This window comes from Rutilus rutilus (assembly GCF_951802725.1).
Source record: "Rutilus rutilus genome assembly, chromosome: 15".
NCBI classification, from domain to species: Eukaryota; Metazoa; Chordata; class Actinopteri; order Cypriniformes; family Leuciscidae; genus Rutilus; species Rutilus rutilus.
The window spans coordinates 463791-487597 of NC_140220.1; the positions used below are offsets into that span (position 1 = coordinate 463791).

General features: G+C 42.3%; 2 protein-coding genes across 7 annotated transcripts in view; one reads left to right on the forward strand and one right to left on the reverse strand.

Moving 5' to 3' along the window:
• Positions 1 to 1857: 1857 nt before the first annotated feature.
• LOC311304557 (uncharacterized protein) lies at positions 1858 to 12166 on the forward strand. 6 transcript variants are annotated; one of them, XM_084431655.1, is made up of 6 exons: positions 2107 to 2129; positions 3247 to 3668; positions 5278 to 5366; positions 10018 to 10189; positions 10391 to 10555; positions 11076 to 12166. In XM_084431655.1, exons 2-5 carry the CDS (start codon positions 3252 to 3254, stop codon positions 10547 to 10549), a joined length of 837 nt encoding a protein of 278 aa, XP_084287781.1. In that variant the 5' UTR covers positions 2107 to 2129; positions 3247 to 3251; the 3' UTR covers positions 10550 to 10555; positions 11076 to 12166. The 6 variants fall into 6 exon arrangements, with proteins under 6 accessions (XP_084287777.1, XP_084287780.1, XP_084287781.1 ...); XM_084431656.1 differs by having other exon boundaries at positions 2109 to 2158; XM_084431653.1 differs by lacking the exon at positions 2107 to 2129 and adding an exon at positions 2178 to 2187 and having other exon boundaries at positions 3247 to 3809.
• Positions 12167 to 15277: 3111 nt separating this feature from the next.
• LOC311305582 (mitogen-activated protein kinase-binding protein 1-like) overlaps positions 15278 to 23807 on the reverse strand; it is a gene marked incomplete at its 3' end in the record, with an annotated part of 30316 nt that continues 21786 nt past the window's right edge. Inside the window, exons 22-29 of the mRNA XM_084433390.1 lie at positions 23052 to 23216; positions 21788 to 22052; positions 21020 to 21100; positions 20033 to 20072; positions 19765 to 19955; positions 17087 to 17485; positions 16523 to 16608; positions 15278 to 15679 (exon numbers count right to left, since the gene is read on the reverse strand). Coding sequence (XP_084289516.1) covers positions 15278 to 15679; positions 16523 to 16608; positions 17087 to 17485; positions 19765 to 19955; positions 20033 to 20072; positions 21020 to 21100; positions 21788 to 22052; positions 23052 to 23216 — 1629 coding nt within the window. The remainder of the gene's footprint in view (positions 15680 to 16522; positions 16609 to 17086; positions 17486 to 19764; positions 19956 to 20032; positions 20073 to 21019; positions 21101 to 21787; positions 22053 to 23051; positions 23217 to 23807) is intronic.

Sequence of the window (23807 nt, forward strand, 5' to 3'; positions counted from 1 at the left end):
ACTTTAATTAAAAATTCTCATTAGTATTGTAAGAAAACACTCATTTTACCTGGTCAAGAACAGCTCTGTTTTCAGCACGTGTTTAAGTGCATGTGTCTTTAAATGCTAATGAGCTTTGCTCCCCCCGCCCCTCTGTTCTGTGGGCGTTTACACACACGAGGAGTGTTGCCTTGACAACAGTTGAGGGTATATTTTGGAGAATGGCAGCGGGAGTCTCTGAGGACACATCTGTACAACCGTATCAGTCTGAACCGGAGTCGGACCCGGAACAAGATGACGGCCCCGAAGAAGTTCGACAGTTAAAGTAAGCTCAGTGTAGTGTTACCACGTTAACTTTAACACCTGCGTACACAGTTTGTAATAACACAATAACCATAACGCATTGTTCATTATAAACGTGGGATTATGAATTATATTGAGAACGTCGTACATAGAAAACATGCCGTAATGTACCCTGAGTGTAAACAGCCGCATTCATCGTGAAGCGATTTGCAAAGATTAATATAAATATTAATATAAAGGATAATATAACGTTACACTCACTTCTTCTTCTGGAGGTGCAGCAGGAACACGAATAGTTGGTACCGATCCTTTTTTCTGGAGCAGCTTCTTAGCAAAACCAGCTTTACACTGACCCTCATTTGTAAAGCAGTCTGGTGTGTGAAATGATTCGGGCAAACATGAAAGCATTGACGTTGATCGTGGGGAATATTCCCTTCGAAAACACACTCAGCCACTGCGTCTTCAGCGGTTCGGCTTTAGGAACATCAACATGACTGTGTTCCTTATTACACCCGAGAACACCACAATCACTGAGACGCCATTCTGCTCATAGACAGTGCTCCAGCGTATCAACTATGGCGGACTATGATTGACAGCTCGCTCAGGGCGGGTCTGCCTCGAAACGCTGCTGTCAATCAACAATCGTGGGAGGGGCATCTGACCGTGTGACGTCACATGGTCGAACGGCTTGATTTGAGACGGGGGAAACATATAAGAAGATTAAAAAAAAAACACTGGATGGATTTTTATCATTATATGATGGTTGTGTACAGGCACTGCCAACACACACTTCAGTACAACCAACTTGTAAAAGTGCATGTACCATTATATGACCCCTTTAATTAAGGCCAAAACTGTTGGTTATGATGCAAATGATACCTCAACAATTTCTGCATTTATTGTGGCTGTACATGTTAAAAATGTATTATTTTTTAATCATTTAATGTGTTTTTAATCGTGTAATAGCCTAATTTCTGCCAGATTTAAGTAGTTTAAAATCTGGGTTTTGGATTATTAAAACAAATAAATCCCATATAAAGCATGAAGAGTTTTAATGCGACTTCTGTCGGTTATGATAAATGTTCAGCAGGATGAGACTGAATCTGTGTGTGTTTCAGTCATCAGTTCTCAAGAGAAACACGTGAAGAACGTTTAAATAATCCAAAGCACCGTCAGCCGTTCATCGACGCCGGCGAAGAAGCTTTATCTGAGAGTTTTACGGTCACAATCTGTGGATTCTCACGTGATAAATCACATAAAAGCACAATGAGACGATCTTCATATCATTAAAATCAGGAGGTCAGCTCTACAGAAGACAATAGAGTCAGTATTGGAGTTCAGACAATGATCCCAGCGTGTGTAAGTGACTCAGGAGACTCATGACCGAGACTCAAACCTGGACACTTCTGCTATTGTGCAACACATGTTTGTCAGGAGAACGGGACAGACCGAGTCTGTGTTCAGTCATGAGTCTTCAGTAACTGTGGCAACCTCAGGAATATTGACTGTGTGTGTAAATCTAATAATCCACTCTGTACTGAGACTCATCCGATGTTCAAACCACGCTCTTATAATGTACAAACACAGCAGAAGCGTCCGTTCCTGCAGATTATTCATGTTCTTTAAATGACTTTAAACAGCAAGTGTTAGTTTGAGAAACGCAGTCTCAGTCGATCATCAGTTACTGATGCACGCATAACATAAGTGCATATGAGGGTGTGTGTGTGTGTGTGTGTGTGTCATGAACAGATGGGCTGTTTCTTAATGCGCAGGAATGAGGAGCGTCTGCATATAAACCTCAGATTCTCAGAGTCTTCTGTTCCTGCGTCAATCTTCTGCTTCAACAGGTACTGTAGATCTTCTTCTGCTTCAACAGGTACTGTAGATCTTCTTCTGCTTCAACAGGTACTGTAGATCTTCTGCTTCTGTAGATCTTCTGCTTCTGTAGATCTTCTGCTTCTGTAGATCTTCTGCTTCTGTAGATCTTCTGCTTCTGTAGATCTTCTTCTTCTGTAGATCTTCTGCTTCTGTAGATCTTCTTCTTCAACACGCTTTCATAGGAATCACTAACAGTGATCGAGGGTTTTGAAGCTTTAGATTTGATCTTGTTTTTGTGAAGTCACAGATTTACAGCAGCTATAAAGATCTGATCAGCTCAGGTTCTGCTGTTAAATATCAATGTTTGACCTTCAGTTCTTAAATACTGATCTATGACTCACACCTTTCACAGGTACAGCACTAGTTAGATCACAGTAGTGTAGAATGATGATCTGCTGTGTGAATGCAACTGAAGTGGAAGAATAAATACACTGACTGCCACAAGTTTGGAATAATTGTGATGTTTTTAAAAGAGTCTCTTCTGCTCACCAAAGCTGCGTTTATTTGATTGAATATTATTCCACTGTAAATCATCTGTTCTCTATGTGAATATATAGTAAAGTGTAATTTATTCCTGTGATCAAAGCTGGATTTTCAGCATCATTACTCCAGTCTTCAGTGTCACATGATCCTTCAGAAATCACTCTAATATGATGATTTGATGCTCAAGAAACATTTATGATTATTATCAGTGTTGAAAACAGTTTCATATTTTTGTGGAAACTGAGATACATTTTATTTTTCAGGATTCTTTGATGAATAGAAAGTTTTTAGAACAGCTTTTATTTGAAATAGAATCTTTAGTAACATTATAAATGTCTTTACTGTCACTTTTGATCAACTGAATGCGCCTTTGATGAATAAAAGTGTTCATTTCTATATTTTTTTTTTAATCTTACTCACACCAAACGTGTAGTTTATGATGGTTTCCACAACAATCTGAAGCAGCACAACTGTTTTCAACACTGATAATAATAATGTTTCTTGAGCATTAAATCATCATATTAGAATGATTTCTGAAGGATCATGTGAAAAGCACAGAGTCGAGTAGCACGCGTTTGACGTTTGTAATTGTTTGATTCTCAGACATCATGAGTTGCCCGTCCTCTGGTCAGCAGGGCTTTTACCCTCAGATCCCTCAGCAGTCGGCTGGTACCGTATGGCCCGGTCAGCCCGGTCAACCCTGCCAACCCTGCTGGCCCTGCCAACCCAGTCAGGCGAGTTGGCCTGTTACCCAGCCCAGCGCATCGATCCCTACGACCTGGCCGGTCCAACCCACCCAACCAGGCTGGCCAAACCCTCCAACCACCCAACCAGGCTGGCCAAACCCTCCAACCACCCAACCAGGCTGGCCAAACCCACCAACAGTGCAACCAGCTCAACCCAACCCACCCATCCAACCAGTGCAACCCAATCCGCCAACCCAACCAGCGCTGCCAAACCCACCCATCCAACCCAACCCTCCAGTTCAGCCGAACCCACCTGTCCAACCAACCTGGCCAGCTCAGGTACCCACCCCGACAGGTTACCTCCCGTCTCCAGTCCCCCCAGCGTGGCACGGTAACCCTGGTCAACCCGGTTGGCCCGGTCAGATACCCGCAGGAGGAGCCCCACAGCCGTGGCCCCCGGCGCCAGTGACCGCTCCTGTAGTAAGACACTAAACCAGCACATGATGGGTGATGGACAGAGAGAACAAAACCTTTAACAATGCTAATAAATCACAACCAACTGGAAAATAAATAGGCTTATCTGTAGGCCAAAGGTCATGTGTCCAGTCGATTCATGTGTTCAATTAAACTGAGGAAGGTTAATTGAACAAAACACTGCGAATAAAATCCTGAAAAAGGTCGATTGAACGAAACATTGCGAATAAAATCCTGAAAAAGGTTGATTGAACAAAACATTGCGAATAAAAACCTGAAGGTTGATTGACAGAAATATTGCGAATAAAAACCTGAAGGTCGATTGACAGAAATATTGCGAATAAAAACCTGAGTAAGGTTGATTGAACAAAACATTGCGAATAAAAACCTGAAGGTTGATTGACAGAAATATTGCGAATAAAAACCTGAAGGTCGATTGACAGAAATATTGCGAATAAAAACCTGAGTAAGGTTGATTGAACAAAACATTGCGAATAAAAACCTGAAGGTTGATTGACAGAAATATTGCGAATAAAAACCTGAAAAAGGTTGATTGAACAAAACATTGCGAATAAAAACCTGAAGGTTGATTGACAGAAATATTGCGAATAAAAACCTGAAGGTTGATTGACAGAAATATTGCGAATAAAAACCTGATGGTCGATTGACACAAATATTGCGAATAAAAACCCGAGTAAGGTTGATTGAATAAAACATTTCAAATGAAAATCTGAAGAGGGTCGAATTGAAAACATTGTGAATAAAACTGGTCAGAGAAAACAAAATCATGATCAATGCTAATAATCACAACCAACTGCTAAATAAATAGGCTTATCTGTAGGTCAAAGGTCATGTGTCTAGTCAAACTAGGCAGTTGATAGTTGACACATGTCCATGTTTCATCTATCTAACTAATGGGACTGTACTATAAAGTGTTACCAAACACAAGTCTCACTGAAACTCTGTTTTGTCTTGACTCGTCGCTTGATTCCTGAATCAAATCTAGTTGAGAAGCGCTGCTCAGTTTGTTCAGCATTATACCTGCAGGATTGTGTAGATCAGGGATGGGCAACTTCAGTCCTGGAGGGCCACTGTCCTACAGAGTTTAGCTTCAACCCTAATCAAACACACCTGAACAAGCTAATCAAGGTCCTCAGGATTACTAGAAAATTACAGGCAGGTGATTTTTTCAGGGTTGGAGCTAAACTTCGGCTAGACCGAAGTTGCCCATCCCTGGTGTAGATCATGTATAAATATCATAGCCTACTTTGATGTTCCTGAGCAGATGATAAGCCTATCAATATTTCTGCTGCATGAAGAAAAATTTGAAGGTTGATTGAACAAAATGTTGCAAATAAATCCCTGAGGACGTTTTGTTCAATCAACCTTTGCAAATAAAAACCTGAAAGTCAATTGACCGAAATGTTAGGGAAAATCAATGTCTAATAAAAATCAATGTTTTCTCTCCTTTCAGGTGGTTCCTTTCAACATGAATTTTCCCCGTGGCATCTATGACAAGCTAATGCTAACTATCAGAGGACAGATTAAACCAGATGCTAAAATGTAAGTGAGCACTAAAGAGATTGTTACCATTTTTAACGTCTGGTTGAGTTTCAGAACTTAAGAGAAAATAGGGCCTCAACACATCAGAATCATTTGTAGGTGCATCGGATAAAAGTCCCATATAAACTTATTTGATAAGTTTAAATCCCAAAAATGAATCCCGCACATTACTCAAATTTGCAACATCACAATTTCAGTCAATGGACCTTCCTTAAGCCTGACCGAAACACTGCAAATAAAAAGCTGAGGAAGGTTGATTGAACAAAACATTGCAAATAAATGCCAGAGGACAATCAACCTTCCTCAGGTTTTTATTCACAATTTTTTATTCAGTCAACCTTTGCAAACAAAAAACCTGAGAGGAAGGTCGATTGAACGAAACATTGTGAATAAAAACCTGTAGGTCGATTAACAGAAATACTGCGAATAAAAACCTGAGGAAGGTCGATTGAACGAAACATTGCAAACAAAACCTGAAGGTCGATTGAACGAAACATTGTGAATAAAACCTGAAGGTCGATTGAACGAAACATTGTGAATAAAAACCTGAATGTCGATTGAACGAAATATTGCGAATAATAGCCTGAAGGTTAATTGAACGAAACATTGCAAATGAAAACCTGAAGGTCGATTAACAGAAATATTTTGAATAAAAACCTGAGGAAGGTTGATTAAACTAAACATTGCAAACAAAAATCTGAAGGTCAATTGACAGAAATATTGCAAATAAAAACCTGAAGAAGGTTGATTGAACGAAACATTACAAGTAAAAGTCTGAGGAAGGTTGATTGAACTAAATATTGCGAATGAAAATCTGAAGGTCAATTGACAGAAATATTGCAAAAAAAACCTGAGGAAGGCTGATTGAACTAAATATTGCGAATAAAAACCTGAGGAAGGTCGATTGAACGAAACATTGCGAATAAAAACCTGAGGAAGGTCGATTGAACGAAACATTGCGAATAAAAACCTGAGGAAGGTCGATTGAACGAAACATTGCGAATAAAAACCTGAGGAAGGCTGATTGAACTAAATATTGCGAATAAAAACCTGAGGAAGGTTGATTAAACGAAACATTGCGAATAAAAACCTGAGGAAGGTCGATTGAACGAAACATTGTGAATAAAAACCTGAGGAAGGTCGATTAAATGAAACATTGCGAATAAAAACCTGAGGAAGGTCGATTAAACGAAACATTGCGAATAAAAACCTGAGGAAGGTCGATTAAACGAAACATTGCGAATGAAAACCTGAAGGTCAAATTGACAGAAATATTGCAAAAAAAACATGAGGAAGGTCGATTGAACAAAACATTGCGAATAAATGCCTGAGGAAGGTCGATTAAACGAAACATTGCGAATAAAAACCTGAGGAAGGTTGATTGAACGAAACATTACAAGTAAAAGTCTGAGGAAGGTTGATTGAACTAAATATTGCGAATGAAAATCTGAAGGTCAATTGACAGAAATATTGCAAAAAAAACCTGAGGAAGGCTGATTGAACTAAATATTGCGAATAAAAACCTGAGGAAGGTCGATTGAACGAAACATTGCGAATAAAAACCTGAGGAAGGTCGATTGAACTAAATATTGCGAATAAAAACCTGAGGAAGGTCGATTAAACGAAACATTGCGAATAAAAACCTGAGGAAGGTCGATTAAACGAAACATTGCGAATAAAAACCTGAGGAAGGATGATTGAACGAAACATTGCGAATAAATGCCTGAGGAAGGATGATTGAAAGAAACATTGTGAATAAAAATCTGAGGAAGGCTGATTGAACTAAATATTGTGAATAAAAACCTGAGGAAGGTCGATTGAACTAAATATTGCGAATAAAAACCTGAGGAAGGTCGATTAAACGAAACATTGCGAATAAAAACCTGAGGAAGGTCGATTAAACGAAACATTGCGAATAAAAACCTGAGGAAGGATGATTGAACGAAACATTGCGAATAAATGCCTGAGGAAGGATGATTGAAAGAAACATTGCGAATAAAAATCTGAGGAAGGCTGATTGAACTAAATATTGTGAATAAAAACCTGAGGAAGGTCGATTGAACGAAACATTGCGAATAAAAACCTGAGGAAGGTCGATTGAACGAAACATTGCGAATAAAAACCTGAGGAAGGTTGATTGAACGAAACATTACAAGTAAAAGTCTGAGGAAGGTTGATTGAACTAAATATTGCGAATGAAAATCTGAAGGTCAATTGACAGAAATATTGCAAAAAAAACCTGAGGAAGGTTGATTGAACTAAATATTGCGAATGAAAATCTGAAGGTCAATTGACAGAAATATTGCAAAAAAAACCTGAGGAAGGTCGATTAAACGAAACATTGCGAATAAAAACCTGAGGAAGGCTGATTAAACGAAACATTGCGAATAAAAACCTGAGGAAGGATGATTGAAAGAAACCTAGCGAATAAAAATCTGAGGAAGGCTGATTGAACTAAATATTGCGAATAAAAACCTGAGGAAGGTCGATTGAACGAAACATTGCGAATAAATGCCTGAGGAAGGATGATTGAAAGAAACCTAGCGAATAAAAATCTGAGGAAGGCTGATTGAACTAAATATTGCGAATAAAAACCTGAGGAAGGTCGATTGAACGAAACATTGCGAATAAATGCCTGAGGAAGGATGATTGAAAGAAACCTAGCGAATAAAAATCTGAGGAAGGCTGATTGAACTAAATATTGCGAATAAAAACCTGAGGAAGGTCGATTGAACGAAACATTGCGAATAAAAACCTGAGGAAGGCTGATTGAACGAAACATTGCGAATAAAAACCTGAGGAAGGTCGATTAAACGAAACATTGCGAATAAAAACCTGAGGAAGGTCGATTGAACGAAACATTGCGAATAAAAACCTGAGGAAGGTCGATTAAACGAAACATTGCGAATAAAAACCTGAGGAAGGCTGAATGAACGAAACATTGCGAATAAATGCCTGAGGAAGGATGATTGAAAGAAACCTAGCGAATAAAAACCTGAGGAAGGCTGATTGAACGAAACATTGCGAATAAAAACCTGAGGAAGGTCGATTGAACGAAACATTGCGAATAAAAACCTGAGGAAGGTCGATTAAACGAAACATTGCGAATGAAAACCTGAAGGTCAATTGACAGAAATATTGCAAAAAAAAACCTGAGGAAGGCTGATTGAACTAAATATTGCGAATAAAAACCTGAGGAAGGTCGATTGAACGAAACATTGCGAATAAAAACCTGAGGAAGGTCGATTGAACTAAATATTGCGAATAAAAACCTGAGGAAGGTCGATTAAACGAAACATTGCGAATAAAAACCTGAGGAAGGTCGATTGAACGAAACATTGCGAATAAAAACCTGAAGAAGCCTGATTGAACGAAACATTGCGAATAAATGCCTGAGGAAGGTCGATTGAAAGAAACCTAGCGAATAAAAATCTGAGGAAGGCTGATTGAACTAAATATTGCGAATAAAAACCTGAGGAAGGTCGATTGAACGAAACATTGCGAATAAAAACCTGAGGAAGGTCGATTGAACGAAACATTGCGAATAAAAACCTGAGGAAGGCTGATTGAACGAAACATTGCGAATAAAAACCTGAGGAAGGCTGATTGAACGAAACATTGCGAATAAATGCCTGAGGAAGGTCGATTGAAAGAAACCTAGCGAATAAAAATCTGAGGAAGGCTGATTGAACTAAATATTGCGAATAAAAACCTGAGGAAGGTCGATTGAACGAAACATTGCGAATAAAAACCTGAGGAAGGTCGATTGAACGAAACATTGCGAATAAAAACCTGAGGAAGGCTGATTGAACGAAACATTGCGAATAAAAACCTGAGGAAGGTCGATTGAACGAAACATTGCGAATAAAAACCTGAGGAAGGCCGATTGAACGAAACATTGCGAATAAAAACCTGAGGAAGGTCGATTAAACGAAACATTGCGAATAAAAACCTGAGGAAGGTCGATTAAACGAAACATTGCGAATAAAAACCTGAAGAAGGCTGATTGAACGAAACATTGCGAATAAATGCCTGAGGAAGGTCGATTGATTGAAACATTGCGAATAAAAACCTGAGGAAGGTCGATTGAACGAAACATTGCGAATAAAAACCTGAGGAAGGTCGATTAAACGAAACATTGCGAATGAAAACCTGAAGGTCAATTGACAGAAATATTGCAAAAACAAACAAAACATTGAACAAAACATTGCAAATACATGCCTGAGGAAGGATGATTGAAAGAAACCTAGCGAATAAAAACCTGAGGAAGGTCGATTGATTGAAACATTGCAAATAAAACTGAGGAAGGATGATTGAACAAAACATTGCAAATAAATGCCAGAGGACAATCAACCTTCCTCAGGTTTTTATTCACAATTTTTTATTCAGTCAACCTTTGCAAACAAAAAACCTGAGAGGAAGGTCGATTGACCGAAACTTTGCAAATAAAAACCTGAGGAATGTCGGCTGTACAAAACATTGCAAATAAAATTTTGTGATGATGCACATTTTAATAGTATGTGGAATTCTGAAATCATAAATTACTCCAGAGCAAAACATGAACACAGTTTGATACTTTGACAAACGGAGTTAAGGAATTAATGTTTTTTGTCGATAACAAGGGTGCTACTAACGTTTCTTCTGTCGCAAGGTTCACAATCAACTTCCTGCGCGGTAACGATATCGCCCTTCACATCAACCCGCGATTCAACGAAGGAGGAAAAGCGATTCTGGTCCGCAATCATAAACTGGGGGAACATTGGGGGAAAGAGGAGCGGGAGCTTCTGGGGCCGTTTCCGTTCGTGCCGGGACATCACTTTGAGGTAAACGATACGCTGGGGTTCGAACTCCAAGACCATCTGCCTAAAATCAAAGTGTTGAAACGACTCCCGTTTATTGGTGGGATTAAAGCACCAGGAGCGTCCAAAAAGTGATGGCGCCACTCTAGTGTGGTTCTGTAGGAGTGTGTGCGATTGACATGAAGACGCGAGTGTCACTGCAGTAACCTTCACGTCTCTCTGTAGATGAAGATCCTCTGCACCTTCACTGAGTTCAAGGTGGTCGTCAACAACACACCCACCTTTGAATTTAAGCACCGTATCAGAGAGGTCAACCAGATCGACCGCATCAACATCCTGCATGACGTGACCCTCACGTCCGTCAACGTGGACACGCTCCCGTGAGACAGGGTCAGCTGAACTAACCATGGCAGAGTATCAAACCTACAGCTTACAGACGGACCCTCAGTAAAACACAAAACCTCACGCAAATATCACGACTGGACTCCAAAACGCCTTTCCCTTTAACTGAGAGCTACAGAAAACTTGTATACAATAAGGTTTCGTTTGTTAACATTAGTTAACATGAACAAGCATTTGTTAATCATAGTTAATGCTAATTTCAACAATTACTAATACATTAAAATCAAATGTATCGCTTAGTGTTTAATGGAGCTGAGCTACTGTAACTACTAACTACTGTAACTAATATATTGCTCATTGTTAGATAATGCTAATTATTGCATTGCCAATAGGACATTATTGTTAAGTGTTACAGAGTTTTCTTTACCAAAACAATGGAGTATTAACTAAGAAATACTACCACTGGTAACCCTTTACAATATGGTAAATTACTGTGCTTGGATGTAAAACTTCCTGCTTCAAATGCAATCAATAACTTGTTTCTAATTTGTTTTGTTTTTTTGTGCAGGGTCAGAAATTAACAGGGGATTCTGTCAAAAATGTGGCCGAAGTAAATACAAATGCCCACAAAATTCAAGATATGACTGCAAAAATAGCACTTGTATAAGATCTTGACTTTTATATGATAACATATGATATGATTTAGCAACATCACAAGAGCAAGAGAGCCGTGTTCACCAATATGAGCACGATTGCAACTGTTATATTGATTTTATACAATAAACAAAATGTTGTTTGTAGAACATGAATCTGGACATTATTGATGCAGGTGTGATTGTGGTTTAGATGCAGCTTCTGCACAGATTAATCTTGTTAGTGCTTTCATTGAATTGCAGCTCTTATCATTTTAACTGTATTTATTGATTAAATATAAGACATTTCTCAGGCAGTAGATGAGAATTTTTTTGGATGAATTTAAGGAGTGCTGGTCTGGACTGGTCTGGTCTCGATTAGAACTAACACTTTAACTAATGTTAACAAATACAACTTTTGATTTGAAAAACCTTTAGTAAATGTTGAAATTTAAGATGAATAAATGCTGTAGAAGTATTGTTCATTGTTAGTTCATGTTAACTAAACCTTAATATCACATCTAAATGTTACCTTGCCATCTTTACTTTTATACTGTCATTCTGTGTCATATTTGTATGAGTATGAGATCCTAAAAATCTGTTATGGTGAAATAATCAAATGTGTTGATTTTTCAATAATGAAAACTTCACTCGTGATCTCAAGACGGTGCATTATGATGATTAAATTAAACAGAGAATAACACGTCATGACTAACATATGCAGAGCTTACTAAGAAATACTAATGTTGAGTGTGAATTAAAGTCAATGTAAATGAAAGAAAAAAGGATCTACTTTAAATACATATGATATTTCAGTTTATTATGTGAGAAATCAGGTCAAACAAAATCACTGATCAAAAATAAATAAAAACAAATAAAAGGATCTTTTAAAATGTCATTAAATGATCACTAACATGACACACATTATTAACCTGTTTGGCAATAAAACATCAATAAAATGGATATCCCAAAAATTAAAAACAAACAATCACGAATCACAACTGGTGACTTATAATAAAAAATATTAACATAGACAAGACTTAAATTACATAAGTGGGTGAACTACAACTAATTAAAACTGCAGATCTGGCGAGTCTGGAGAGTCTGGAGAGTATGAAGAGTCTGGAGAGCATGGAGAGTCTGGAGAGTATGGAGAGTATGGGTGCATGGAGAGTATGGAGAGTATGGGTGCATGGAGAGTATGGAGAGTATGGGTGCATGGAGAGTCTGGAGAGTATGGAGAGTATGGGTGCATGGAGAGTATGGAGAGTATGGGTGCATGGAGAGTATGGAGAGTATGGGTGCATGGAGAGTCTGGAGAGTATGGAGAGTATGGGTGCATGGAGAGTATGGAGAGTATGGGTGCATGGAGAGTATGGAGAGTATGGGTGCATGGTGAGTATGGGGAGCATGGGGAGTATGAAGAGTCTGGAGAGCATGGAGAGTCTGGAGAGTATGGAGAGTATGGGTGCATGGAGAGTATGGAGAGTATGGGTGCATGGAGAGTATGGAGAGTATGGGTGCATGGTGAGTATGGGGAGCATGGGGAGTATGGAGAGCATGGTGAGTATGGTGAGTATGGGGAGCATGGGGAGTATGGGGAGTATAAGGGAGTATGGGGAGCATGGAGAGTATAAGGGAGTATTGGGAGCATGGGGAGTATGGAGAGCATGGTGAGTATGGTGAGTATGGTGAGTATGGGGAGCATGGGGAGTATGAAGAGTCTGGAGAGCATGGAGAGTCTGGAGAGTATGGAGAGTATGGGTGCATGGAGAGTATGGAGAGTATGGGGAGCATGGGGAGTATAAGGGAGTATGGGGAGTATGGAGAGTATAAGGGAGTATGGGGAGCATGGGGAGTATGGAGAGCATGGTGAGTATGGTGAGTATGGGGAGCATGGGGAGTATGCAGAGTCTGGAGAACATGGAGAGTCTGGAGAGTATGGAGAGTATGGGGAGCATGGGGAGTATGGGGAGTATAAGGGAGTATGGGGAGTATGGAGAGTATAAGGGAGTATGGGGAGCATGGGGAGTATGGAGAGCATGGTGAGTATGGTGAGTATGGGGAGCATGGGGAGTATGAAGAGTCTGGAGAGTATGGAGAGTATGGGTGCATGGAGAGTATGGAGAGTATGGGTGCATGGAGAGTATGGAGAGTATGAAGAGTCTGGAGAGCATGGAGAGTCTGGAGAGTATGGAGAGTATGGGTGCATGGAGAGTATGGAGAGTATGGGTGCATGGAGAGTATGGAGAGTATGGGTGCATGGGGAGCATGGGGAGCATGGGGAGTATGGGGAGCATGGTGAGTATGGTGAGTATGGAGAGCATAGAGAGCATGGAGAGTATGGAGAATATGGGGAGCATGGAGAGTATGGAGAGCATAGAGAGCATGGTGAGTATGAGGAGTATGGGGAGGATGGAGAGTATGGAGAGCATGGAGAGTATGGAGAGCATGGAGAGTATGGAGAGCATGGAGAGTATGGAGAGTATGGAGAGTATGGGTGCATGGTGAGTATGGGGAGCATGGTGAGTATGGGGAGCATGGTGAGTATGAGGAGTATGAGGAGTATGAGGAGTATGAGGAGCATGGGGAGCATGGGGAGCATGGGGAGCATGGAGAGCATGGAGAGCATGGGGAGCATGGAGAGCATGGAGAGCATGGAGAGTATGGAGAGCATGGGGAGCATGGGGAGCATGGAGAGCATGGAGAGTATGGAGAGTATGGAGAGCATGGGGAGCATGGAGAGTATGGGAAGTATCGAGAGTATGGGGAATATGGGGAGTATGGGGAGTCTGTTGAGTCTGTTGAGTATGGAGAGTTTGGAGAGTATGGGGAGTATAAGGGAGTATGGGGAGTATGGAGAGTATAAGGGAGTATGGGGAGTATAAGGGAGTATGGAGAGTCTGTTGAGTGTTGAGTCTGTTGAGTATGGAGAGTATGGGGAGTCTGTTGAGTATGGGAGTATGGGGAGTATGGAGAGTATGGAGAGCATGGGGAGCATGGGGAGCATGGGAAGTATTGAGAGTATGGGGAATATGGGGAGTATGGGGAGTCTGTTGAGTATGGAGAGTATGGGGAGTATGGAGAGTATGGAGAGTATAAGGAAGTATGGGGAGTCTGTTGAGTATGGAGAGTCTTGAGAGTATTGGAAGTATAGAGAGTATGGGGAGCATGGAGAGCATGGAGAGTATGGAGAGCATGGAGAGCATGGGGAGTATGGAGAGCATGGAGAGTATGGAGAGCATGGAGAGCATGGGGAGTATGGAGAGCATGGGGAGTATGGAGAGTATGGGGAGCATGGGGAGCATGGGGAGTATGAGGAGTATGAGGAGTATGGGGAGCATGGAGAGTATGGGGAGTATGGGGAGTATGGGGAGTATGGAGAGTATGGGGAGCATGGAGAGTATGGGGAGTATGGGGAGTATGGGGAGTATGAGGAGTATGGGGAGTATGGGGAGTATGGGGAGTATGGAGAGTATGGAGAGTATGGAGAGTATGGGGAGCATGGGGAGTATGGAGAGTATGGAGAGTATGGGGAGTATGGAGAGTATGGAGAGTATGGAGAGCATGGGGAGTATGGAGAGTATGAGGAGTATGGGGAGTATGGAGAGTATGGGGAGTATGGAGAGTATGGAGAGTATGGAGAGTATGGGGAGTATGAGGAGTATGGGGAGCATGGAGAGCATGGGGAGTATGGGGAGTATGGGGAGTATGGAGAGTATGGAGAGTATGGGGAGTATGGAGAGTATGGAGAGTATGGGGAGTATGGAGAGTATGAGGAGTATGGGGAGTATGGAGAGTATGGGGAGTATGGGGAGTATGGGGAGTATGGAGAGTATGGAGAGTATGGGGAGTATGGGGAGTATGGAGAGTATGGAGAGTATGGAGAGTATGGGGAGCATGGGGAGTATGGAGAGTATGGGGAGTATGGGGAGTATGGGGAGTATGGGGAGTATGGGGAGTATGGAGAGTATGGGGAGTATGGAGAGTATGGAGAGTATGGGGAGCATGGGGAGTATGAGGAGTATGAGGAGTATGGGGAGCATGGAGAGTATCGGGATTCAGGAGAGTATGGAGAGTATGTGGAGCATGGAGAGTATGGGGAGTATGGAGAGTAAGGGGAGTATGGAGTGAAGCGCTACACCTGCTGCTGGAGTCTCTCCTCCACCGAGCGCAGCAGCAGAAGCGAGTACTGCTCCAGTAACGCCAGTGTGGCCTTCCCCTCTCCCATCACGGATCCGGTCTTCCCCTCTCCCATCAGGGATCCGGTCTTCCCCTCTCCCATCACGGATCCGGTCTTCCCCTCTCCCATCACGGATCCGGTCTTCCCCTCTCCCATCAGGGATCCGGTCTTCCCCTCTCCCATCACGGATCCGGTCTTCCCCTCTCCCATCACGGATCCGGTCTTCCCCTCTCCTGCCACAGATCCTGGTGATCCCGGCACTGAATCCAGCTCGGATCGCACGAGCACTAGAGCGTCTGACATCAGCTTCTGCATCTGTTGCTGCTCGCCGCTGCGCTCGGCATCATGGGACATCAGCTGAACACACCAGCAATACAGCATTCAATCATCAGCACACCACATACTAATATAAAGAGAGACTAAATCATCAGGGCTGGGTTGAAAATATCAAATATATTCTTGTTTTGATGAACTGATTTGATTTATTTAGCGCAGTTTTCAGTCGATGTGAGAAGAAAACTTCACTGAACATCTGTAGCTCCTGCCATCCAATAATCACAGTAATCTCTGATACTTTTTATATGAAACAAAGTCTGTTTCAAATCCTGTGAGTTTCATCAGTAAATGTGTGTGTGTGTGTGTGTGTTTAATGTGTGTGACGGATGAACCGATCATCTCTTCCTCTTTACTAGTAGTTACAGCAGCAAATAAACATGATGAACATCAGAAGGAATATTGAAAGATTCAGAACAACTTCCTGAACTCAATCATGTCTGTAATCCATCAATCAGTGTTTCACCCGTCACTAAAACAGCGGGAGAACAATGATGTCACGTAACGTCACATTTACCTCAGAAAAGCCTTTCAGTGAACAAACTCTACAGAAGAATAACTCTAGAGAGGAGCTTCTGACACACACATGCACTAGATCACATGTGCATTATATTTTACTAGATCTGTCCTTCAGTGTTTAATGTGTGTTTGAATAAATCCGTCACCATTTAAATGTTCACTTTTAAAACTGAGTGTAATGGAGTTGGGGTGGGTGTGTGTGTGTGTGTGTGTGTGTGTGTGTGTGTGTGTGTGTGTGTGTGTGTGTGTGTGTGTGTGTGTGTGTGTGTGTGTGTGTGTGTGTGTGTGTGTGTGTGTGTGTGTGTGTGTGTGTGTGTGTGTGTGTGTGTGTGTGTGTGTGTCTCTCACCGCCCGATAGAGTCCTGTGGCTCTCCTCACACTGATGCACAGATCGACTGCTGAGTGTCTGCAGGCCTCCAGACTGACCACCGGCTCTGTCCACACACACATCAGCTCCGTCACACACAGATCACACACAGTTATGAAGTATTCAAATATTACAAATATCGCTGGCTCTTTGACTAATTGCTTTTGTTCCTCTTTTGTAAGCTGCTCTGGATAAAAGCGTCTGCGAAATACATGAATGCTAAATTTTTCTAAATGCTATAATCATTTGTTAACAAACTAGTATTCATTACTTCAGTGAGCTCATTGTTTCTGCAGTAAATTATTACATTGTTTAAATTAATGTTATTCGCTAACTGTGATTTTGTATATGTACATTTCTGAAATACATAACTTAGTTTCCTCTGATAACAGATCACTGTAAATTGTAATATGGACTCATGCATTTCCTGTAAAGCTGCTTTGAAATGATGTGTGTTGTGAAAAGCGCTATACTAATAAATGTGAATTTAATTGAATTAATAATGCTAGAGGAAGGAAGTGAAACAGAGGAAGAGGAAGCAGAACCTTGATCATCAGACGTCACAGAGAAAGCCTTCACCGCCGCTTGAGGACGCTGCGTCTGCTGCAGGTCAGAGGTCACGGCTCCTGATGACCCCGGGTCAGCGTGAGGAGAGTTGGATCTGCTCGGCCACTCTGCAAACGGGCTGCTCAGGCGTTGACAGGCACGAGGTTTGCCTTGTTTTTGTTCAGATGGAGGGTTTGGGAACGGCAGGGTCATGTGGAGGTCGTCGCCGATGGAAACGGAGCGGCTGACCTTGGCCCTGGAGCTGGTGGTGGGGCTCATGTAGGAGCGCGAGCGGAGGCTGTCCCACGGCGCGGTGGGGTCGATCCTCTCCAAACTCAGCTTAGACAGGCTGGGACGTGCCTCTCGACGGAGACGGGGCGGAGTCAGGGACTTTTGCGCTGGGAAAAAAGAAATATTTAAATAAAACACATGGTAAAAGAAATAGAAGGGGAAAAAAACTGCTTGTTTATGCATCATGCATGTTGTCCCTATTCACCACCCTTATATCTTAATAAAATTGATATCACAATATTAGAAAATTCCATGGACTTCAGGATTAAAGGCAGAAACTGACATGAAATGTTCTTATGCATACGGCATTTTTGCACTCGTATATTAACCCAACATTGATTATTAAAACAAAAATCACAATATGCATTAATATTATTATATGCACAAATGATGCGCAAACTGCTTTTTGAAAACGTCACTGAAATTAATCAAATCACACAAAAATGAACGAATGAACAACAAATATCCTGAAAAATGAACAAATATAAATAAATATATACAAAACATATTACATACATACATATACACACATATACATATATATATATATATATATATATATATATATATATATATATATATATATATATATATATATATATATATATATATATATATATATACACACATACACACACACACACTCTATTGCCAAAAGTATTGGGACACCCCTCCAAATCACATCTGTGAAAGAATGGGTCATTCTCAGGAGCTCAGTGAAGTGGTACAGTGATCAGTTGTCACCTGTGCAATAAGTCCATTTGTGAAATTTCCTCACTACTAAATATTCAACGGGCAACTGTTAGTGGTATTATAACAAAGTGGAAGCAATTGGGAACAACAGCCAGGAAGTGGTAGGCCACGTAAAACCCAAGAGCGGGGTCAGAGCATACTGAGGCTCACAGTGCGCAGAAGTCATCAACTTTCTGCAGAGTCAACAGCTACAGACCTCCAAACTGGAGTAAAGCGTGGGATGCAGTGGAGTAAAGCATGGGGTGCAGTGGTGTAAAACGTGGGATGCAGTGGTGTAAAGCGTGGGATGCAGTGGTGTAAAGCGTAGGATGCAGTGATGTAAAGCGTGGGATGCAGTGGTGTAAAGCGTAGGATGCAGTGATGTAAAGCGTGGGGTGCAGTGGTGTAAAACGTGGGATGCAGTGGTGTAAAGCGTGGGGTGCAGTGGTGTAAAACGTGGGATGCAGTGGTGTAAAGCGTAGGATGCAGTGGTGTAAAGCGTGGGATGCAGTGGTGTAAAGCGTGAGATGCAGTGGAGTAAAGCGTGGGATGCAGTGGTGTAAAGCGTAGGATGCAGTGATGTAAAGCGTGGGGTGCAGTGGTGTAAAACGTGGGATGCAGTGGTGTAAAGCGTAGGATGCAGTGGTGTAAAGCGTGGGATGCAGTGGTGTAAAGCATGGGGTGCAGTGGTGTAAAACGTGGGATGCAGTGGTGTAAAGCGTAGGATGCAGTGGTGTAAAGCGTGGGATGCAGTGGTGTAAAGCATGGGGTGCAGTGGTGTAAAGCGTGGGGTGCAGTGGTGTAAAGTGTTGGATGCAGTGGTGTAAAGCGTGGGGTGCAGTGGTGTAAAGTGTTGGATGCAGTGGTGTAAAGCGTGGGATGCAGTGGTGTAAAGCGTAGGATGCAGTGATGTAAAGCGTGGGGTGCAGTGGTGTAAAGCGTGGGATGCAGTGGTGTAAAGCGTGGGGTGCAGTGGTGTAAAGCAGCTGCCATTGGACTCTAGATTAGTGGAGACGTGTTCTCTGGAGTGACGAATCACGCTTCTGATGGACGAGTCTGGGTTTGGCGGTTGCCAAGAGAACGATACTTGCCTGACTGCATTGTGCCAAGTGTAATGTTTGGTGGAGGGGGGGTTATGGTGTGGAGTTGTTTTTCAGGGGTTGGGCTTGGCCCCTTAGTTCCAGTGAAAGGAACTCCTAATGATCAACAAACTGATACTGGTGTGACTCCTATCTTCAACCAGATAGAACTGGATAATATTCTGATTGTTCCAAACCAATCTGACTTCTGACCTATAATGCTGCCTGGATCATAATCATACACTGTTCGTTCATTGGCCAGAGGAGAACTGAGCGACTGAGTCTGTTTTTTTTTCTGTTCCAGCATGACTGCGCTCCAGTGCACAAAGCAGGACCATAAAGACATGGATGAGGAGTTTGGTGTGGAGGAACTGGACTGGCCTACACAGAGTCCTGAGCTCAACCCGATAGAACAGCTTTGGGATGAATTAGAGCGAGACTGTGAGCCAGGCCTTCTCGTCCAACGTCAGTGCCTGACCTTACAAATACGCTTCTAGAAGACAGCTAAAAAATTCCCATAAACACACTCTTGTAACCTGTCGTAGGTTGAGGTTTGGGATGGTGCGAATGCTCACCGTCAGCGGCCGGATGGAGAGCTGAAGCAGATCTGTGCAGTCGAGCAGGAGTCCTGCTGATGTAGGGGTGGCTCCTCTGGGAGACGCAGCGCTGATCCAGATCCAGATCCCGATCCGTGTTTTCCATCAGGGGTCTGACACTCCAGACGCTCCGCTTCACCGCCGGTTGATGGAGAAATACACCGCCCATCCTGCACATGGAGAAGCTCGAGTTACTGATTCACACACCCTGCTGCAGTCAAGCAGACCTGACTGATCTTCACAATACCTGCTGGAGGAGACTGAGGTCTGGAAACACGCCGAGATCACTGAGAACAGATGAAGAGCAAATAATACATTACATTTAGAGCTTCTTAAAGGTATAGTGGAGGATTTATTTTTCCGGGTGGATCATCAAGACTATTGGTCCTCCTAGTTGTCAATCATTCTGGTGATATGTTTACGTAAAGCCGTCGTACGTGCTCGTCCCTAGGTAGTTTTCGCTTTCTGCGCATGCGCACTTTCGGGTGTATGTGTGTGGTGAGCTACGGTTTCAGCCATTCATTGAAGCTCGCCGTTCTCACTGGGTTTTTTCAAAATGTCTGAGGGTCGCAAGAGAAAAAGTGTCTACGAATTGTATGACAAGAAGAGAAAGGCCTCTGAAGAAAGAAACAAGACCAGAGTGTTTTTGGGAGAATATTTCACACGCTGGCGTGCGCTAAAAGCACAGGTTGGGCTTCCCACTGATGCCTCAGTCGCGAAGTTTCTACTCGACAGGTAAAGTTTGGCATGCTATTTGGAGAAATCCATTTAAAATCACTGCTAGTAAAAGTTAATGTAAGCTATGATTAGCGATGCTAGCCCTGGCACAAGTCACGCACTAGGCTCGTGCATGCTCTCTCGTGCACACGTTTAATAGGCGTTCCCTCTCGGGAGCAGGTAGAGTGATGCGCACGTGCATTTTTTTTAAAAAGTGGAGAGGGCGGTTCTTTTCTAAAATTCGGGAAAATCCTCCGCTATACCTTTAACTGAACTCATATCTGATGAACTTTACATATAATGCCTCTATTGTCTTCTGTAGTCTCATATTTGATGAAGTTTGCATCATTGATTCGGTTTGCTACTGGGAAGCTACTCTGAAACAACATGTACTGTAGAAAGCGTTGTAGAAAATAGAAATAAAGCTGACTGACATTTATGCATTTAGCAGATGTTTTATCCAAAGCAACTTACAAAAGCAACAGCAAAAGTGGAGCAAACATGAGTGAATCTTTACCGTCTGCCGGCGTCTCTGAGTCTCTCTCTGTGTTCACGTCTGACGTTTCATCTCGATCATCATCAGAGACGAGCAGCTCATCTGAGTGGAAACACAGGCAGAAGAATGAGGAACAACACCATACTTCATCTCTGGTGTTTATGCTTGTCTCTCAGCTTGTGTGTGCCATCCTTTCTTCAATCAGTTACATTTACATTCATGCATTTGGCGACTTTAAAGTGTTAGTTCTTCACCAAAAGGTGAGGAGTCTCTCTGCAAGCGCACTGCACTCGCAACCAAATCAATTACAAATCACAGCCAATCATAAGAGCATGTGGGCGGAGTCTCTCTGCAAGCGCACTGCACTCGCAACCAAATCAATTACAAATCACAGCCAATCAGAAGAGCGTGTGGGCGGAGTCTCTCTGCAAGCGCACTGCACTCGCAACCAAATCAATTACAAATCACAGCCAATCAGAAGAGCGTGTGGGCGGAGTCTCTCTGCAAGCGCACTGCACTCGCAACCAAATGGATACATTTAATAAATATTACACCATTTTAACATTATTAAAAATACATATGGAGTGACTGACTGAAACAATCTTTCTCATAGAATACACTTAAAAATTTGTTTGTTCACAGTTTAAAAAATATAATGGAAAATAGTCTGAAGCGCTGAGTGTGTTTATTCTATTGTTCTGTCTCCTGTAGACATTTGGTACCACAGGTAAAGCTCTGACGGAGTAAATCACTCTAGATGTGTGTGTAAAAGCCTGTGGTCTGCTGTACCGTGGCGTCTGTGATCTGGACTGGATCCTCCGCTGCCGTAGCCCATGGAGACGCCGCTGACGGGACTCTGGGCTCCGGCTCGCTCCAGGATCATCTGGGCTTCGGCTCGCTCCGGGATCATCTGGGGTTCGGCTCGCTCCGGGATCTGCAGGCTGCTGGCGCTGGGACAGTAATCCGGGTACAACACGACCCCGTCCGGCTCCGGAGCGCAGGCGGGAAGCAGCCAGGCCGAGAGAGGACGAACTCCACACCGGTTACGCCAATCCTGAGGAGCAGAACCTCACACTGACGTCTGGAGATAACTACTCATGCATGGACAATAGTCAGCTGAAAACCCATTATCAGTTTCGGCTGAAAGAGTTCTGTAGGGCTGAAATCTGCTGACTGAAACTGTGACGTTTCATCTGTTTTATGAGTCCTTTTGTAGGGCCGAAATTGAACAGAAACTGTGACGTTTAAAAGTAGTTCATTTCAGAATTAAAATTTCCTGATAATTTACTCTCATCCTCGTCATTCAAGATGTTCATGTGTTTCTCTCTTCAGTTGAAAAGAAATGAAGGTCTTTGAGGAAAACATTCCAGGATTTCCTCCATATAGTGTCTTCAATGGGGTCCAACAGGGTCTCGATCCAGCCGAGGAATAAGAGTCTGATCTAGACAAACCAGCCGACATTTTAGAACATAATAAACATTTATATACTTTTAACCACTAATGCTGGTCTTGCACTAGCTTTGATGCGACACTTATTACATAATCAGGGTGAAAGGTCACGCGTGTTCCAGTTCAGAAATGTAGAGTAGGGCGAATAACTCCATCTCATTTTGTCCTCCAACTTCAAAATCGCCCGACATCGTTGTTTTACCTTTTATTATTATTCTTTTTTTAATAAATGTTGTTTGACTCAGTCTTTGCACGTTTACTTTGTAAACACTAGGTCTGTACTTACGCCTATGTCACGCTTGACCTTTCAACGTGATTACGTAATGTGTGTCGCATCACAGCTAGTGCAAGACCAGCATTAGTGGTTAAAAGTATATAAATGTTTATTTTGTAATAAAATGTCCGCTGGTTTGTCTAGATAAGACTCTTATTCCTCGGCTGGATCGTGTCGAGACTTTGAAACTGGTGATTTTAATTCTGAAGTGAACTAAAACAGTTACTGGGTTTCACTTTTCACGTTTTCTGGGTTGGTAGAAGCTCCGGATAATAGCACTTAAACACGGAGAAAGTCAGCTTTTCAGCTTTTCAAGTGCTGAGGGTTCACCTGCAGGCTGGAGGAGCTTCCTCGATCTTCAGCGCAGCTTCTGTTCTGCCCGGCGGCTTCAGGAAGAGAATCGAGCTGCCGCAGCTCCAGCATGGACTTCACCATGAGCTCCACAGATCCAGTACGGCAGGACCAGCGCCGGCGAGGCCGACACACACCCGAGTCCTGCACACACACCTGACACATGACCGAGTCCTGCACACACCTGACACATGACGTCTCTCAACGATACAGAACTATCAAGAGTCGGTTGCATGAAACTTTCACAACTGCGTGTTTCCTCGGTCAGAGATTCCTGATCAAACCACTCTGAGCTGAAATATTTACTTGAACTTCCTCTAATCTAATATTTTTAATATTACACACAGTCACATGACATGCAGCTAAACAAATATAATTTTTAGCAAGTGTTTTAAAGTTTTTAATGTAGTTTATGTGTCTATGTGGTGTTTTTAATCTGCTTTAAGACAAAGCATGTGTAAGTTCATAAGTCGACACCATTGCTGAGTATTTCCTCCTTAAAACTGCAGTGAACCAAAGACAGTCTCAAAAACACGCTTTGAAATCGCTGGTGTTTCTGACGTCACAAACTTTTATTTTAAATGATCTATTTTAAGTTTACATCTTTGCCCCCTCATGATCTCCAGTTTGGGAAAACCTGGTCTATTACAAAATGAATGAAATCTACATGTTTTCTGATGACCTATCAAGTGTTTTGATTCGTCATTCTGGTGGAACTCGAGAATAAAAGCTAAT

Bases quoted from the DNA above. Each gene is read 5' to 3' on its own strand.
- LOC311304557 (XM_084431651.1), top strand. From the start codon at position 3,252: ATGAGTTGCCCGTCCTCTGGTCAGCAGGGCTTTTACCCTCAGATCCCT. The intron at 5,367-10,017 runs GTAAGTGAGCAC...TTCTGTCGCAAG, and splicing joins ATTAAACCAGATGCTAAAAT to GTTCACAATCAACTTCCTGC. The intron at 10,190-10,390 runs GTAAACGATACG...GTCTCTCTGTAG, and splicing joins TGCCGGGACATCACTTTGAG to ATGAAGATCCTCTGCACCTT.